Source organism: Aspergillus ibericus (assembly GCF_003184845.1).
Source record: "Aspergillus ibericus CBS 121593 unplaced genomic scaffold BO80scaffold_35, whole genome shotgun sequence".
Classification (NCBI taxonomy): domain Eukaryota; kingdom Fungi; phylum Ascomycota; class Eurotiomycetes; order Eurotiales; family Aspergillaceae; genus Aspergillus; species Aspergillus ibericus.
In genome coordinates this window covers 1-18,644 of record NW_020292133.1, presented here as the reverse complement: position 1 = coordinate 18,644, position 18,644 = coordinate 1, and the positions used below count along the sequence as shown (strand labels likewise).

Here is an 18,644-nt window from a genome sequence, read left to right as displayed (position 1 = left end):
GGCCTCCGTGCACCCAGGACCTAGCAGCCATGGACTCTACGAAGACTAAGAACCCAGAAGTTTGCCATTCATTAGCCTCTCATGGATCGACCTCAAATTAATACGTGTTTGTAGTCAGCGTTCTGCTACATTGGGATTGTGCAAGGATCGAGTCCGCACGGTAGGGAATCCTCCAGTCGCGGTCAAGCATAAGTTTAATTTGTCTTACCTGAGGTGAAATGCGTCAAGGCTGACAGTTTCCAACCAAAGAAGACTGGCCCCCATCTCTGATTATCATGTCTATACGGAGTATTCTAAAATCCTATAACAACCCGTGAAAATTGAACCGGAAGCTCCCGTCTGGGCCCACCTCCACCTCCACTGACTGATGATCTTTGACCACCCAGTCCGCCCCAGCAGCCTTCAATTCCTCCACACTATGAGTCGTCGCAACAGCCAAAACCTTACACTCGGCCGCCTTCCCCGCCCGGATACCTGCCGGGGCATCTTCCATTACTAAAACGTCCCTGCATCCTTTCTCCCTCTGCGAAAGCAAAAGCTTCGTCCTTGCCTTGGAATACCCCTCTGGATCGGGCTTTCCGAGCTTAACATCCTCTGCCACAGTGATCTCCCGTGGTTGTGGGAGTTGGAGCACCTTCAACCATCCGTCTAATAATGCTCTGGTCCCCGATGTCACGATAGCATTGAGAATCTGGTATTTGTTTAATGATTCGAGTAGCCTGCGGGCTCCGGGGACCTCGACAGCGGGGGTTTTGCACAGGAAGGGAACTCTCCCTTCCATAGCGCTGACATCTGCGAGATGACTGTCAGCCGACTGTCGAGATGGTATGGTGAAAGGTAAGCGTACATTCCCAGTTCGCCTTTGTGGGATCTAGCTGTTGCAGGACATCAATGCTTCGTCTTCCGTGCGAGGTACGAAGGATCTCCTGGTGGTCAACCCCCAATTCAAGTGCGACTCTGGAAGTTATCAGTATGCCTGACCCTTTGGGTAAGTGCTTGATGAGCATACAATCTCCAATTCTCGACAATGGCTGCAAAGTGTTAGGCTGTTTGCTCTGTCATAACGTAAACTGAGAATGCCTACCCTCTGTTGAATCAATGATGGTGCCGTCAAAGTCTAGGAGGACACCTGCGAACACATGAGACGCAGTCCCCCCTGGTACGTTACTCTCTGGTGACATTGTAGAATATTGAGGATGAAAGTCTGATGGCTGTGGCTAATGCTTTTCCATCGGCCAACGGTGGCTATATAGATGCAGCGGAAACCTACTCGAAGCGGAAACCCGCCGACCCGCCCTAAATTCAACCGAATCCGGCAACTGGCCCGACGTGTCCACCGCACATCCAAATAAGTGAGGACAAGTGCCTACTAGATATGTTCATGACAAGCCCTCGATAACCAGCCTCGAAAATAATCCTTCTTATAGCTACGATGTGATGTCACCCAATTTTTATTGCATTTATTTACAGACATCTATAAATCAGTCATTTATCCATCATAACGAGTGCTCAAAAATTCACAATGGCTTCTGCGCTGCAATGATCAAAACATCAAAGATGGGATGAATGTCCTTCTGCAATGACTCGCGGCGAACTCCGGCATTCAATTCCATTACATCTTCATGCTTCCACCCCAGGACCTCCGTAAACAACGCAGCAGTAAATGCCTCGACGCCCTCGACAAAGTTCACCCGCATGAAGCTGCCACACTCTTTCAGCCGTGAATCCTTCGGCCAGCTGCCAATTGGAAGCTTATACTTGAGCTTATGCACCGTGCTAAAGCCCGCATCGTTGACCCACGTCTCGAAGGATGGTGCGGGGTCCATTGTCTGCCCGATCGTCTCGCAGGCGTCTTTAAGCCCATCCATCATCTTAACCATATAACTATCCGGCTTGAGGCTCTCATCCTCCGAGTAAAGCGTGTTAATGGACTCCTGCAGCTCCAGCCACCCACCCGGTTTGAGATTGTTATAGCATTGCTGGATCAGTCGCGGCCAGTCCCGAATCGACCCTGCCATATACCGACAGTGGATGTAGTCATACGGCTCAGTATCCACCCAATCCTTTTCCACATCATCCACGACGAATTTGACATTTGGCGGCACCCAGGATGGCTGGATTGGACTGATATCATTTCCGACGATCTTTTCCACGCCCGGATAGTCATCACCCATTTGAATGGCCCAGATTCCGGTCCCGGTGCCGATATCCAGAATGCGCTTTCCGTCGGGATTGATCGGAGCCAGAAAGAGTCGGTTGTTCACCAGCCGGTAGAAGATATGATGAACCATATCGAGCCGATCCTGCTCGGGTTGGTCGTTCGGGAATGGGTAGTTTCCCAAGTGGTGGGCGTGATAGCGGCGGCCATGTTTGAATTCGTATTTCAGGACGCTGGAACTCAGCGATGTGGTCGAGGACAACATTCCCGTGCTGATGTCATCTTCGGCGTCTACCTCGATTGGAATGTTGGGCTCGGATTCCGCCATTGTGAATGATCGCGACCGACAAATTAACAGATGGGGTGATAGAGGCCACGCTGTCGTCGAAGGAGAAGTTCGAATTGGCCGCAGGATAGGAGAGATGGAATGTTTTATCTTCAGACGGGGCGGGACCGGACTAGCGATTGGGTTGCAGAGTGCAGACACGTCGCGTGCCGGCCGGAACCGATGCCGATGGAAGACTAACGCCTGCCATGGCTGCTAGCGCTTACAATGGTCCACTTTAACGGCCGTGTTGCAGCTAGCTTCTTGGAATCGCGGATAAAACCTGCTCTATGAGTGGTAGGTGCTTGTCAGAGATGGGAAAGCCCCGGAGACATGCCCGGGAGGGATGATTGTCCGATGGAATTTATGGTTCTTTTTCATAATGCTCGTGCATTTTACAGCGCCGGACACCATATGATCTCTTATTTAACTGCACTTGACGAGATCCATTGAGGTATCCTCAATTGTTAATATGAATCTTACAGTTGCTAACCTTCTGCCAAGGTTAGATGGCAGAGAGACCCTCCGTTCGCAAAATTAAATAGGCCTCTTTTCCTCTACATCTTCCGGCCCACAAAGAGTTTCAGTTCTTCATTCCATTCATAGCCTCCTCTTTCTATCTCTGGATCACTCCTCCGTGAAGTCGACCTGACCCTTGGCCAGATCATGGCCGTTCATATCACCTGGCGAATAGTTGGTGGAAATTCACGAATCTTCTTGACCGACTTTTCTACGGTGAAGATGAGACTGGGAAATTTCAGAAATGCACATCTTCAATCCAAACCACGTCACTAGAAAGTGCCAGCGCCCTATCTATCACTTTTTATTTCTTTATTGCCTTTAACTGACACCTTGGCCAAGGAATACTAAAAGGGACGGCTTATCAAACTACAGTGATGGGTGAAAGAAATATGCATCAGTGTCAGATAATAATCAGCCCGTGTTCACGCAAATGACAGACGGTGACTGCTCAATGGCTGAGGCGCTAGACATTCGCCAGATGTAGTGACAATTGAGCCATTCGTGACTCCAGAGTATTCGCCATGTCTATATTCACGATTGAGGTTTATATAAGGCGGCCCATCCCAGCTTTGACACTTACCTCTCAATCTACTCTCTCCTATCCCTCTCATGTCGCATCGTCCCACTCTCATTTCTCTTCACCCTCATGCCTACAATGGTATTCCTATCCTGATCAAGGCTCTTATATATATCCACGCTCAGTAATGAACATCAATCAGACACCGGTGAATTGGAGCTACTTAGATGACGTTACCCTTTCCCTCAGACACCCAAGCGTTGTACACCAACATCTCTATAAACGGCACCCAACTTGTCATTTATCTTTCACCTTTCACTCCATTGAGTCCAATTATTATCGAGCCGTCTGAGGGCTCCTGGCTGGCTGGCTGTGTACAAGGAGATTTGCATTGCTAAAGACTCAGCCGAAAACATGACGCCCAACCAGATATTCCTCTGAGGGTATCATCTAATGCACCAAACGATGAGGTGCAAGGCACTCAGCCATGAGATCGAATCTTTGTTCGCTTCTCATCGAAAAGAAGTAACTCTTTCGGACATCGTTACCTTTAAGAACAACGGCACCTATTCTGGTCGCGCATATACCGCCAAGGTCCGGCCTACTAGACACTCGGGCTTTCGTTGAGCCCCCTACATCTCAGAGAGAAGCAACGAATTTATCCTAATCTGTGAGATTGGGGCGGAGCTTCAGATACCCATGACTTGAATGTGCTTTGCAAAGCCTACTATATATCGGCAACAACTATAGCAGTACCGCGTCTTTCATGGAGCACGATATATTGTCATCAGTATTTGGTGCAGCAAACTGCTCCTATCGCTCTCATTATGGGGTTTCCTAGCGACGCTTTCTTCAGCCCAGGCGGGATCTGTCATTATATTACATACACCGTGGGCCCATAGCAAACCATCAACAGCAACAATCGAGTTGGCCCACTTCAATCAACCGGAAAAGCTTTTTCACAAGGTCTGGAATACCTGATGCACACTGGGATATTACAAAACGATGAAGAGCGAAATACAATATCTCGATGATGTGCAATCATGATCCTGGCGTCTATATAGGATCGTGGATCCCCTTCTCTAGGCAGGAAGGCAGTCGAAGAAATACATCAGAATCAGTGCTGGCGTGATGACAGCTCAACCTAACGAGTCAGCGTTTGTGACTCTGCAATCGTCATAGAAACAGGCAATGCACATAAATCTATCACATGGAAAGGGTCAAATCGCTGTGCGTTAAAATGCGGGTCCTCACAACAAACATTTTCTCGGTCATTCTAACACGAAACACAAAACTCCTCACTCCTCACCATCCCCACGACTACTGTTTGACAAAAAGACTTTAACACCTTAGACTTTATAACCTGCAACGGTCCTGAGGACACTCGGGAGCATCTACACCATCCTGGAAGTTATCAAGAACTGGGATATCGCACAGAGTATCAACTAGATCTCTCTGCGCTAAGCTGGCCAACAACTTCTACCAGACAGCGCAAGCAAAGTCTTGATGAAAAAGCTGAGCAGGTTACTGTCCACTTTGCGCTGGCGATACCCGGTTTCCATCTCAGCTTTGGGAGCACTTCTATAACAAGCCGGACTCATATCCAATGAGTTTCAGAGCTAGGCCTATCCTTGGACTGAAGTACAGGACAAAATGGTTTTTACGATCGGTCGATCCAAAGATAGCTCTCTGTTTCAATGATACTTATCGTCATCACATTTGCCCGCGGCGGTGTACTCTCCAGTGGAAGGCAGCCTGGCTGCAGGCGCAGCTAAAGAGAGACAAGGTGAAGGAGTCAACCAAATGGGGCCGCGCTTGAACAGGTCGATTATACGGACAAAGGATACGCGGTCGGAATGTGCGTTCATAACAGCAACGACATTTCAAGAGGACAATGATCCCGTTCGCTTGAAAGAAAGCGTTTATGTTGCACGAGAGCAACCACTGTTTCCTTCAGGGCGCATGTCCAATCGTCCTTTTGCTCATTGAAATGTGAATTCAACACAAAGGCCTCGAACAGGCCATGGGAGATGTACATTTTGTATATCACTGTGTAAGTTATTCCATCCTTTGATCTGTTCTCCTCGCTGATGATTGCTTTGATAGTCATGTCGCCGATAAGCGAAATTGTACACTTGCTGGCTTGAATTTATCTGGTCAACCCATCGAAGCGCTCTTCCATGGTGTAGATTCTCTGTTTGTGACTACGGTAGCCGTACATCTCAGAGCCGATACAGACCATGCAGAGTCATTTGAACGGATAGTCTGGCTCCGAGCTCCGAGCAAGAAGAAAAGCAAGGGGGGAACCATTTTCGCCCAAACGGAGTTTCTTTCCGGTGGTGGTACACGATGGTCCGATCGCTATAACGAGCGCAATTCTGCTGGCCTTCTACCCTCCCAGAACTCCTACATTCGCTCGGCGGGACTTATAAAAGCTGGGGGTATCTTACTAGCACTTGAATCTCGATTCAGGGAAGTCTGTCTACTCACATTACTCTCAGTGACGAGGAACACCTTTGAACTGCCGAGGCAGCTAAGGAAGAGGGAAATCCTTCCCATAGTACCATGGCTGTTTCTCGTTCTGATGAAACGAATGGTCCTCTTCCCACAAAGGTTGCCAATCAGGAGGGAAGAATGCCTCTCTCGGGAACTACGACATTTCAGCAAAGTCCTCGACTGGTCGTACGCTTCGAACGATCGCGCAAACATTTATTCTGCCAATTCTGCCATTGTCCACTTGGGGCCTTTCGCAAGCATGTCTAGCAGAATTTCTAAGACATTCGCCCAGATGAACCATAGCAATGTCGGCAAGAACGTGGAAAGGGAACAAAGTTCCACCGCTATCGTGACGCTTGTACTTGGGTAACCCGAAACAAGCATACGAGCAATGCCTTTGGCAGCCTTGATACTGCTCACAGTCACGAATACAGGCTCTGTGGACTAAAACCCACGACCTTTCATCTTCATGACAGCTGGTTGCGTGATAATCTCGCTAGGAGATTGATAAAAGGACAGTCCGGTCTATCAAGTAATTCCAGGGATTAAAAGCTCGATACGGAGTGACACCTTTCACCGGTCGGCCCTTCAGAAAGGGATGTGAAGGATTCCAGCAACTATCTTGTTTCATGTTGTCTCCGGTTATCCTGTCCATAACTCCGGGCGAAAGAGAACAGCCAAGGCTTGCAGGCGTGGTTTTGAGAGACCTGTTTCTCTCCCATGGCAAATCACCATCCTGGCGCTCATCCGGATCATCGTTCGATGGATCATTCCGCCACGATTTACACAATATTACATATGCCTGAGATACAATTCGATGGCCAGACACACATGGTGTCTCAGAAAGCAGCAGGTCACACTGGTCATGGACGATCCAGCAGAGGAGTCTCCGCTACGTGCAATGAGAGGAACGGATAATCCTAGTCAGGATTCTTCTGATTAGTTGTAACCCTGGAAGACAATGGGGTACGATGGAGATACTCCATTTTCTACTCATTATGTCTTCCTTGGGTCTCGCATACATGGTGCACTGCAGAACACATCTGCGACGGCTGAATAAGTACACAAACCCGAACCACATACCGGCCATATTGGTCAAAAGGCAACACGCAATTGAAGAAGTGCTAGCGAAACTAGACCGCTGCTCAAAGACAGGACCTTAAACGGTGTATACAGCGGTAATATCCGCTTGTCCAACGCGGCTGTCGAGAAGGACAGTCGAAACTGGAACGTTACGAGGAAGTCAAACTTCCTAGATTTATAACGGTCGACACAATACCTCTTTACAAGACGCGTATCTCAATACGCGCAGGGTTACCGGTGGGACCCAGAACGATTGACGTATATATCAACGAACGCGAAATTGTCTTGGCTGGTATCTAATCCAAGTAATCCATCAAACCGACAACATATGACATATCGCAATACGGGATATATCTTAGCACATACATCTGACCCACATCAGGTGCGCCTGAGCGGCTGCGTTCAATTGACACCGGTAGAGGCAAGATATCGAAGACTGATCAATAAAGATCCGACGACGCCCGATCGATGAACAAGGACATAAGTCTACCACAGGACTTGAGTAACATGTGGACCAAGAACGAAGGTCCTCGCCTACCGACTTGACTGTCAACAGGGGGCTGAACCAGTCTGGTGAGAGGAAGGATTCACGAGCGACAGCATTCTATCTGAATAGAGAGTCGCGGACATCCAACGTCGAAGATGTCGTTCCAGCCCACTACATGAGCTCTTCGAACAAACATATTCCCGAAACCACTAGCCGGGGCTACATCAAGTTCCAAGGCGACGACGTGCCCGACATGTCTTCTTTGCTCTTGGCAATACCAGTGACTGAGTGGTCTGATTCCACTCCGCTTCACTTCATCTTCGACTTACACACCCTCAATATATAACCACAACATACATGTTCCAAAGAGGAAGCCACTACTTCATATACACCCACCCATCCCACCCTCGACAATCCCGCTACACATGCAGATGCGGACTCCAAAGACTCCCGGAAGAACCACACAGAACTGGTGAATTTCTCCCACGCCGAACAAATGCATCCCTCCTACAATCCACCCCACGAGCCCACTATACAATCCAAGAAACAAAAACCAAGCAGCACCACACGCTGCTTGGGAAAGACGATTACAGTGCTCCTGGGCACTCGGATAAACAACCGTCTTGAAGTCAGGGTCTGAGAGATCAATGAGATTATTTACCCGGTTTCCTGCACAACTAGAGCTTGCGGCAATGTATCGACTCTCGGATAGGCCGTTCGGTACTACGTATATGAAGACAATTTACAATTGGATTGTGATCCATTCGTTAGTAATCCCATAGGGGTTCTTTAGGATGATATGACAATTATTACGATGATGATGACAACTTCGCGGGACTATTACATACTCATCCAGGGCTGAGGTGTCAAAGTTTCTTGTGAAACAATACGCTTCTTTGCTGCATCGTGGATTGCACATATGAAACAGACCGATACAGGATACCCATACTAGATATTGTTGGCAATACTGTGAGTGAAGCAATGTGTCCTTCATCATCTTTGTGAGAAGCAATGATCGTCACATGAATTTCTGGCAAGCCGGATTTCAGGGAGTACCATGCCCGTGTTGGACTAGAAGATAACCTCCACGGGCATTATTTACCGATAAGGAGAAGGCGAAGATGATCCGGAGTCTCTGAGTCTCATGATGCGTGGGGGTGTTTCTTTGATAGATCTTTGCGCCGTATTACTTATTACTATCATTTCACAATGCGTTAAACTAGAAATGAAAATCTTGAACTCATCGGGCTTTCGCGGTGCCTAAGGTGTACACAGTGAGGACTGACTGCATGAAAGTAGAAGAAGCATTCTGATTGGTGCCCGGATTCTTCCCTGAAGTGTTAGTAATGTTCGCACGCAGTAACCGGCATCCAAATCCCCGATTTATGCAACTTACTAAAGATTCAGACACTTTCCGACTGACTCGGAATGAGTAGGAGTCCTCAGCGGCACTCAGATCCAGAATCCGACCGCTATTGGCCACGATTCACCAGGATGAGGTGACCTGATCGTACAACCACGGAAGGGACATACCACCACCTCCTCTCCCTCCACCACTTCGGATCGTATGATCCCGTCCGGCCCCTAAGCAAATACCCAAAACTCACCTATCTCCATCATCTCATCATCTCATCTTCATCACATTTCCCTCTCTTTACTTCTATTCCGATCTACGGCGACGACCAAATTACCGACTACGTCTCCAAATGACCCCCTCTGCCATTATCGTCATCGGGTCCGGCCTTGCCGGCCTAACCACCACCTCGCAACTCCTCACTCACCGCATCCCCGTTCTTCTGCTCGAACGTTTCCCCAAGCCCGGTGGAAACAGCATAAAAGCCTCGTCTGGAATAAACGGAGCCCCGACACGTTTCCAACCCCTCCCCAGCCTTGACAGTATCGCGACTTTTCAAACCGATACGATCAACTCCGCTGGCGGGCCCTATATTTCGGCTACAGGTGCGGAGAAGGCTCGACGGGAGAGGCTTATTGCCACGTTGACGGAACGGTCCGCAGAAGGAATATACTGGCTTACAGATGAGGTAGGAGTGGAGTTGAGCAGGGTGGCGAGATTAGGAGGACATAGTGTCGCGAGGACGCATCGGGGGAGTGGGAAGAAGACGCCTGGGTATGATATTGTGAGCACGTTATTGGGGAGGGTCAGTGCGGATGAGTTGTTCCGGATGGAGACGGAGAGGAGGGTTACGAGGATTTTAAAGGAAGAGGGGCAGGAAGGGGGACGGGTGGTGGGGGTGGAGTATGCAGTTGTCAAGGAGGGCAATCAAACGGTGGTGGAGCAGGCGTATGGGCCAGTGGTGGTTGCGAGTGGCGGGTTTGCTGGAGATGCGCGCGGATTGTTGGCCCAGTATCGCCCGGATTTGGCGGGGATTCCCTCGACGAATGAGGAACGCGAAGGAACGCAGCCCCTCCTGCAGGAAATTGGGGCCGCCGTGGTGGATATGGAGCAGGTGCAGGTACATCCCACAGGGTTCGTGGAGGGCGGGGATGGTGAGGCCATGGTCAAGATATTGGCGGCGGAAGCGTTGCGTGGGGAGGGGGGCATCTTAGTGCTGGGAGATGGGAGACGGTTTGTGAATGAATTGGAGACAAGGGAGAAGGTGACCGGGGAGGTGATGGAACGGGCGGAAAAACTGCCCACCAAGGCGAGGCAGTGGGATGTGAAGCTGGTGCTTGATGAGGGGGCCGCGGCGGCGTTGGAATCGCATCTGGGGTTTTATATGTGGAAGGGGCTGATCCGCAAGACGACGGTGGGTGAGCTCGGAGAAGAGATGGCGGCGTTGGAGGGGACGCTGCGGGAGTATGTGGATGTCGTGTCGGGGAAGAAGAAGGATGAGTTTGGGCGGGAGTCGTTTGGAAACTGGACCATCACGGAAGTGAAGCCAGAGTCGGTGGTGTATGTGGGCAAGGTGACGCCGGTGGTGCACTTCACGATGGGAGGGGTGGTGATCAACGAGCTCAGCCAGGTGCTGGATGCCCAGGGGCGGCCGATTCCGGGTCTCTGGGCGGCGGGCGAGATCACCGGAGGCCTTCATGGCCAGAATCGGTTGGGAGGATCGTCACTCCTCGAGTGTGTCGTCTTCGGCCGCATCGCCGGAGATGAAGCCGCCGCATTCTATAAGGGCCTAGCACCTTCTGCGCAGTGATGTCTAGTGGGTCTGCACATCATTCTTGCTTGTTGTTTCCACTCTGTAGTAAGCTGCCGGTGCAGTGGTCTGCAGTGTTATGGTGATCAATTTGTCCTAAAAGGATTGTCATCATGAGGCTACTGTGTTATCCAGGATTGTCCTTGTTTTAAATGCGCCTCCTTGCCTTAAGACGATGATGATAGACGTTGAACATCCTTTTATTAGATCCAGGCACAGATATGGGACATCAAATTGCATCGGCACTTATGTGTGAAGTCTAAACGATATCGAAGCACGCACCTGCATGCACGCACTGTTGTCTTGGCAGGTCGACTGACACCATTCGAAGAGCTTCTGCCAAGATTCCATGAACCCCGTCAGATGGTGTCGCCTTCATTGCATCATGGGAAGCTGCTGCATTGGTACAGCAAAGCTGGGGGTAGCTCCTGACATCAAGGGGACAGCCAAGTGACGTTGGGGCAGCAAAACAGCCCTCTGCGAGGATTCGGTGCCTGCGGTGATGACCATGATGGACGGTCGGCCAGGGAGCTATGACGTATGAGACTGGCAGTCGGCGATCTCGGGCGAATTCCGGGAACGAAGACAAAGAGACGATGCGTTGTCGCACCGCCACAAGCCAAACAACAATTACTCTTGCCCAGACCGGCTAGGTCGTCGCCTCCACGGAGCGGAGTAAGTCTGGTCGGCGTCCTTTCTTTGCCTTGTGATTGTCGTGCGCAGCGTACGGATACAAACTTCGTCCGCAAATTGTCGGTCGCTGCTCAAACACCTCCTCCAATGCCTCCTCCAATTCCTAGTTGTGTTTCGAAGATGCAGATACCCTTACGTGCCAATGCACCCCGTGGAAAAGCAAGTGGCTGGAAGGTCCATCCATTCCTTTCGGCCGTACTCCGTACTCCTGGAACTCTTTTTCCGCCCTCGCGGTCGCCCATGGTTGCTCGATGAGTGGTCGCTGGCTAAATCAATAGATCGAAATTAGCGGGTGGCGGAAAACTCAGAGGTTCTCCCCACATCGGCCCAGGCTACCGCGTTGCTGTGGTGCCACCAGCAGGATCGCGCTACACAGGTTGCTTGAATCGCGACGGTCGTCTGCCGACTCGACGCTAGAAAAAACCCGTCCGACCGTGAGTGGTCCAGCCTTGACGCTGAGGCATCGAGATGTGGCTCGAGAGGGCCATGAGCCACACCGGCGGTGGGCTGATTTTAGTGCCAGCCCCCAAGCACAAATCACGATCTTGGGCCGTGAGGATCGGACCCATCGCGTCGATCCCCTGCATCCTGTCGGTCAAGGGCCCTAAGACCCTGCCCGCTTCCTGGTCTTGTTTGTATTCCCGGTCTTCACAGCTTGGCCTTTTGGGCATCCAGGATCCCCTCCTTCCTGACGTAGGTGGTGCGACCGAGCTTTGGCTTCAGCATTGTCCTTGGTCCAACCTAGGTTCTCAAAGTCAGTCCACTCACTAGGTACAGGTACGGATAGGGGAAGCAGTAAAAGAGCAACACGAACTACCGTAAGCGAAACTAAAGCTTTTTTCCTAGCTCCAGTCCCATGGTTAGTAAAATAAACCGCCATGTGACTAGGGGTTCAAGATTGTTGAGTAAAAGTGGGATCAACCACCACGGTATCCCCCATCGCTTCGAATCTCAGCCACTGGCCGTGCTGGCGGGCTCCTTGGGCAGCCTATGGGAGACACGCAGGGGATGAAGTGGATCGAGGTGAGCCACGGCGTCTGGGTCGGGTAGATAGACGAGGGGCTTCCTCCAGTCCAAGATTAAGGCTAGAGTGGAGCAGCCATGACTGCATGAATTGGCCCGTGACGGTGTCCTGAGCCACGTTGGCTGGGTAGGTGGTTTAGCGGGAGCCTGGAGGACTGGCGCCAGTGTTGATCGTCTCCAGAAGCAATCAGAGACACGCAGAAAAAATTGTTAATGGTAAATGAAAAAAAAGAAAATGAAAAGAAAAGGAAAAAGAAAAAAAGAGGAGCAAGTGACGGGAACTCCGAATGAACCCAAACCAGGAAGGCACGCCGGGCCGGGATTTGCGCTCGCCTTCTCTTCTTTCCTGCCATCTTTTAAATCTCGCCGATTCCCTCCTTGTTCCTCTCAATCTTTTCTCTCTTCCTCTGCAACTACTAGTCATCTGCTTCTCGCGTCTATTTTCATCGCTTGATACCCTCTGTCGCGACGTCTGTTCGATTGCTCCTCCTTGCGCTTTCATCCAGCCACTCCATCACAATGAAGACCTTCTCCCTTTCCCTCGCCCTTTTGGCCGCGGCCAGCATGGTCAGCGCCGATGTCTCCGTCACCGACTGCGCTGTATGTTTTCCAGTTGATACAATGGTTGATAAGGTCTTGCTGACAGCAGCGCGTGTTAGCAAATGTGCGTCAACAACATGAACAACAAGGCGTCTGAGCTGGGTTGCACCAGCGGCGACCTGTCTTGCCTGTGCAGCAAGGCCGACTACAGCTATGGCATCCGCGACTGCACTGCTCAGGCCTGCCCCAATGACGACGCCAGCGCTGTTGTCTCGTCTGCTCTTGCTTCCTGCCCCACCACCAGTATGTTGCCCTGTCGGCATATTTATAGATGTCGAGATGGATGCTAACTACATACCAGGCAGCGCAAACTCCGCTTCGGCTACCGGTGCTACTAGCACTGGCACTGGTGCTTCCGGTGCTGGCGCTTCCACGGGCTCTTCCGCGTCGGCCACCGGCAGTGACGCTTCGTCCGCTACTGGCAGTGGTACCTCCTCGGGCGCGACCAGCTCTGCCTCTGGAGCTACTACCAGCGGTGCTACCAGCGGTGCCACGACCGGCGCTACCACTTCTGGCGCTACCACTGAAGCGGTATGATTACTATCCTTGTGTGCCAAAGATATTATGCTAACGGTTCCTAGACCACTGGTGCTACCACCTCCGGCGCGACTACTCTGAGCACTGTCACCAGCACCATCTCTAGCTCCTCTTCCTCCGATTCTTCTTCCTCTAGCTCCACCTCCTCTGGCAACGGATCCGGTTCCCAGACTGGCAGCTCTTCCAACGGCTCTGGCGACTCCTCCACCGCGACCGGAACTGCCCCCTCGTCCTCTGAGACCTCGACGGGCGCTGCTCCCAAGCTTGCTGTTGCCGGCAGCGGAGCCGTCGGAATTCTCGGTCTGGCCGCTATGTTCCTTCTCTAGATGATTGACGATGCCCGGATGATGCGATAGCCTGGAGGTTCCATGGCGCCAAGCGGGCCCGTCAAGACCTGACTTGGATTGTTTCACTATCATGCTTTACGACTTCTACGTTTCGATTGCAGCTTGTATATGTTAATAAGATGGGTCATACCATAATGGCTAGTAGATAATTTGCGCTGTCCAGGACCTGGTCGTGGAGCAGCAGCATGGACGGGGTAAATGGTTGGCCAAGGTTAGGCAATGCAGCTTGTTGAATGATTACACTCTTTTCATGTGCTCTGGTTTATTGTTTGTGGGTCGAAGTGAATAAAATAAGTTCTGGCCAACGCTCGGACGGCTGATCTTTTGTTGTAACGTAGTGATGATGTGATCCACGCAAGCTGATCATCCCTGTCTGTGTGATGGGCTGATCCCACGGCTTGGCAACCGTCACTGTTCTGGCGCAGCGCCTCAATGTATTGCATGCAGGGACTTAGCTGGCGCAGTGGCACAACGAGTTATGATATGATTCGCAGCCAAGGTAACAAGATCTATTTTACAATTGGAGCAGCTGATGTGTGGCGCGGATTACGCCGTGCATGTGTGCTTCTCTGGTTGCCATCAGGGCGCCAGCTCCACTCCCCGCCTACCTTTTAGGTGAGTTCAATTTTACTGACGGCAGAATCCTCACCGCTTTAGTATAGTGCCTGGGGTACTTGGGGACTTCAGGATAAATCTTCAATAGACTACCTTCATGTTTTCAAATATCTTGCTCAGTCCTTGGGCTCCTGGCTCACATATTACCGAGGAAGGTGTGGATGGATAACAGAAACAAATGAGTCCATTACAATAGGTAAGGATCAATGCCGGTTCATTCGATCCCCACACAGAGCTGATAGTTTGGTGCAATTTATATATTGAAGGTCACCGTAACTAACCTTAACATACAACAGAACCACTTCAGGCTAATTCCACCAGCTATAGTAGAGACGCCTCGTTACCATGCACAAGGTGAATCGGTGGGATTCGGTGTTGCGAATCGGTGCTTACAAGCTCCATCTCACGCGAGCTTATTCCTCCGAGTCGGCTCTGTAACGCCTTGTCAGAAACGGTACTGTACCAGCACCTGGAATATACGGCGACAATGCATGTGAGCAGTTCATCTTGCTAGTATGGGCGAAAAATATTTAAGGAATCAAGCCAAAATAATGTCTCTGTTAACCACAACAAATTCGTACCTAAGGCCTCCTGGTACTCCCTCACTTGCAATCCGACGACCATGCCTTCAGCCTGTCCAACGATCTCCCTACCCGCTCGGCAAAGTGCCATCGTGGCCCAGGGCCCGGGAAAGCTTGCGATCCAGCACGACGTCCCCATGCCTCCTCTAGGTCCAGACATGGTCATTGTAAAGACTGCCGCGGTAGCCATCAACCCCGTCGATGCGAAGATGCTCGACTACAGCGCGGCCCCCGGCGCCGTCCTCGGCCACGACTTCTCCGGCACTGTGGTGGCCATCGGCTCTGACGTCCAGGCAACCAAACACCTTGCCGTCGGTGATAGGGTGGCTGGGGTGGTTCATGGCATGAACAAACTGAAGCCAGATATCGGGGCCTTTGCCGAGTATGTGGGTGCGTATGCGGACATTCTGCTTAAGATCCCCGACACTATGAGTTTCGAAGAAGCGGCATCGTTCGGAACGGGTGTTGCTACTGCGATGATGGGGCTGTTTCAGGAACTGGCTCTGCCCATCGAGTCTTTGGAGATGCTGCATGATCATCATTCTCAATCTATCGTTGACGGGCCCGCTGAGAAAGACGGAAGGAAGTTTGTTCTGGTCGCGGGCGGGAGTACAGCAACTGGAACGCGCGCGATTCAACTGCTTAAGCTGTGAGATAACTACTCTCTATTCTGTTGTCCATGAAGGCTTCTGACCGTAACTCAGGGCTGGCTTTCGTCCGATCGCCTCTTGCTCAAGGTCCAACTTCGACCTGGCGCGGAGATTCGGCGCCGAAGAAGTCTTCGACTACCGCAGCCCGACCTGCGCGACTGATATCCGGGCTTACACTAGCAACGAACTAGGGTATGCTCTTGACTGTGTGACTCAGGCGGACACCACCCAACTCTGTTACACTGCCATGGGCCGTGCGGGGGGCCGTTACGTGTCTTTGGAACCATTTCGGGAGAACATTGCCCAGAGTCGGTCGCTGACGATCCAACCATCGTGGTTGATGATGTTGACTATTTTCGGACATAAAGTCCCCTTGGATGGAGTGTATGGGCGTGAGGCGCGGCCCAAGGACCGGGAATTTGGGGCTCGGGCATTTACGGCGGTGCAGGGGCTGTTGGACCGGGGGCTGATTGATGCCCATCCGATCAAAGTGCAGAGCGGATCCTGGCAGGGAGTGATGCGTGGGGTGGAAATTATTCGCAACCAGGCTGTGTCGGGTCAGAAGCTTGTTTATACTGTTGTGTAACTGTTGATTATTAGCTAGTGGTGAAAGTCTATGCCAATTGCTTTTACGCTGCAAATATGTTATCTCTCAAGATGGTCCGTAGATGACCGTAGTACTACAATAGTGGTAATTAAAGTGCGATTAGGATGTCTGTCGTCAATAATTGACTTGTATCATGAAGAAACTACCCTGCCAGAGAGCCATGTATGTGTGTCAACCGTCAAGATCCACCGATTCAGGAACACTGTGCATATCTGGCCTCTCGGTTGCAAGGCTGACAGTCGCTTATGATCACGCTTGGCCCCTAAAAATAGAGGAAACGCCGTTAGTTCCCACGTGGGGCAGATCGATGACAGCTCGGCACATTAGTGAAACATGTCCGATCACCGAATCAGGCTGTGCTATCGGTGGAATCGGTATGTTTCTACATTGTGAGTGCGTTCGGGCATTACTGACGTATGTATGTGAGATTGTTTCAAGTTTTCGGCTTCAGGGGCCGAGCTGCAACCACAAGCCCACAAAAGAAAAACACTTAGTATATTATTGTCCTGCATTCCACACTATGTACTATCCAGATGATTACTTGGCGGCATCATCAAGCCTTTGACGGAATTCACTCTCTGCTCCAAACCTACGCCACCGAACGTGACCGCCATGACACCGTTCGCTCAATTCCTGGGGTTGCTCCCGCTGGCCACGACTGTGTTTGCCTATAACAATATATGTGATACACTCAATTCTCAAATCCCCGATCGAGTCTGGTACCCCAGAAACCAGAACTATTCCGCGTCACTATCCTCTTACTACACTAGTTTCGAAAGACAACTGGATCCCAGTTGCATCTTTAGACCAACAACCACGGCCGAAGTGGTAGACTTTGTCAACATCATCACCGAAAATGCCAGCACCACGTCGTCACGGCCACAATTTGCCATCCGCGGAGGCGGCCACACACTGTTCAGCGCAGCGGCCAATATCAACGGGAGTGTCACCGTTGACATGCGATCAATGAACTCCCTTACCCTTAGTCCAGATCTTAAGACAGCCTCCATCGGTGCTGGAGCCGTCTTCAGTGATATATATCCCCAACTTACGCCATACAACCTCACCGTGATGGGTGGCCGACTTCCCGGAATTGGCGCTGGTGGATTCACAACCGGAGGTGAGTAAATCCAGACCACAAATCCCACATCAGGATTCTCACCTCCTGCCCTCCCCTCCAGGCGGTCTAAACTTCCTCGCCCGCGAGCACGGTTTCTCCTGCGACAACATCTACGGCTACGAAATCGTCCTCGCCAACGGCACCGTTATCTACGCCAGCGCATCCTCCCACCACGACCTCTGGCTAGCCCTCAAAGGCGGCTCCAACAACTTCGGCATCATCACGCGATTCGATCTCGCTGCCTTCCCCCAGGGCCTCATGTGGGGTGGCGTCATCATGTACAACTACACAGCCAGTACCATGGCCGCCCAAGCCAAAGCTTTCACTAACTTCATGAACCCCGACCACTTCGACAGCGCCGCGGAAATGGCGGTCCTCGTGAACTACGAGGACGGAGGCTTTACCATTGGAAATAGTCTCTTCTATACAAAACCCGTCGCTTATCCGAAGGTTTATCAGCCGTTTACCTCCCTTCCGGCCCCGACGTTCAACGATCTGAGCTTCAATAATGTTAGTGGGATGGTTACGAAGTTTGGGTCGTTTCTCCCAACGTCTGCGGAGCGGTATGTCCCCCCCCCCTCCTCCCTCCCTATGTCCCTTCGAACTACACCTCCGAAAGCCCAACATCACTAACCCAATGACCACACTCAGAGCAACCGAACTCGTCTACTCCTTCCATAACGCCAACACAACCACCTACAAACAACTTATCAAAATCTACCAAGACGGATGCGCCCTCCTGAACAACATCCCAGGCCTATTGGTGCAATTCATGCTGCAACCCCAACCCGTCACCAACGGGACCAACTCCCTCGGTCTCACGCCCGGGGAAACAGACCTCGTGATTGGCCTCGTGTCCATCGCGTACGATAATCCCGCCGACGACGACAGGGTCTTCTCTGTCCAGGAAGCGATCGTGGATGCGCAGACTGCTCTCTTGGAAGAAGCGGGATTGTTGATCCCGTTTAAGTATTTGAATTATGCGGATGTGTCGCAGGATCCGTTTGGGAGTTACGGGGAGGAGAATAGGGAGAGGCTGAGGGAGGTGAGTAGGAGGTATGATCCATTGGGGGTGTTTCAGTGGGGGGTGCCGGGGGGGTTTAAGCTTTTTGATTAGGG

General features: G+C 51.3%; 6 protein-coding genes across 6 annotated transcripts; 4 read left to right on the top strand and 2 right to left on the bottom strand.

Moving 5' to 3' along the window:
- Positions 1 to 301: 301 nt before the first annotated feature.
- On the bottom strand, positions 302 to 1,203 carry BO80DRAFT_495480 (HAD family hydrolase; the record flags this gene model as incomplete). Its single annotated transcript, XM_025723948.1, has 4 exons — positions 1,085 to 1,203; positions 1,010 to 1,031; positions 848 to 957; positions 302 to 792 (listed from the first exon to the last, which is right to left on the bottom strand). Exons 1-4 carry the CDS (start codon positions 1,179 to 1,181, stop codon positions 302 to 304), a joined length of 720 nt encoding a protein of 239 aa, XP_025572772.1. The 5' UTR covers positions 1,182 to 1,203.
- A 232-nt stretch (positions 1,204 to 1,435) lies between these two features.
- Positions 1,436 to 2,578, bottom strand: BO80DRAFT_427289 (class I SAM-dependent methyltransferase). Its single transcript, XM_025719969.1, has one exon. The coding sequence runs from the start codon at positions 2,484 to 2,486 to the stop codon at positions 1,518 to 1,520; it is 969 nt and encodes a 322-aa protein (XP_025572771.1). The 5' UTR covers positions 2,487 to 2,578; the 3' UTR covers positions 1,436 to 1,517.
- A 6,425-nt stretch (positions 2,579 to 9,003) lies between these two features.
- frdA (putative FAD dependent oxidoreductase) lies at positions 9,004 to 11,022 on the top strand. The gene has a single exon (XM_025713829.1). The coding sequence runs from the start codon at positions 9,295 to 9,297 to the stop codon at positions 10,750 to 10,752; it is 1,458 nt and encodes a 485-aa protein (XP_025572770.1). The 5' UTR covers positions 9,004 to 9,294; the 3' UTR covers positions 10,753 to 11,022.
- A 1,569-nt stretch (positions 11,023 to 12,591) lies between these two features.
- BO80DRAFT_156692 (CFEM domain-containing protein) lies at positions 12,592 to 14,141 on the top strand. The gene is made up of 4 exons (XM_025713830.1): positions 12,592 to 13,068; positions 13,128 to 13,315; positions 13,374 to 13,599; positions 13,650 to 14,141. The coding sequence occupies exons 1-4, from the start codon at positions 12,988 to 12,990 to the stop codon at positions 13,929 to 13,931; spliced, it is 777 nt and encodes a 258-aa protein (XP_025572769.1). The 5' UTR covers positions 12,592 to 12,987; the 3' UTR covers positions 13,932 to 14,141.
- Positions 14,142 to 15,189: 1,048 nt separating this feature from the next.
- BO80DRAFT_361413 (zinc-binding alcohol dehydrogenase family protein) lies at positions 15,190 to 16,384 on the top strand (the record flags this gene model as incomplete). Its single annotated transcript, XM_025716009.1, has 2 exons — positions 15,190 to 15,797; positions 15,853 to 16,384. The coding sequence occupies 2 exons, from the start codon at positions 15,190 to 15,192 to the stop codon at positions 16,382 to 16,384; spliced, it is 1,140 nt and encodes a 379-aa protein (XP_025572768.1).
- A 569-nt stretch (positions 16,385 to 16,953) lies between these two features.
- Positions 16,954 to 18,642, top strand: BO80DRAFT_479593 (FAD-binding domain-containing protein; the record flags this gene model as incomplete). The annotated part of the gene is made up of 3 exons (XM_025723304.1): positions 16,954 to 17,525; positions 17,587 to 18,088; positions 18,177 to 18,642. The coding sequence occupies exons 1-3, from the start codon at positions 17,018 to 17,020 to the stop codon at positions 18,640 to 18,642; spliced, it is 1,476 nt and encodes a 491-aa protein (XP_025572767.1). The 5' UTR covers positions 16,954 to 17,017.
- Between the last annotated feature and the right edge of the window lie 2 nt (positions 18,643 to 18,644).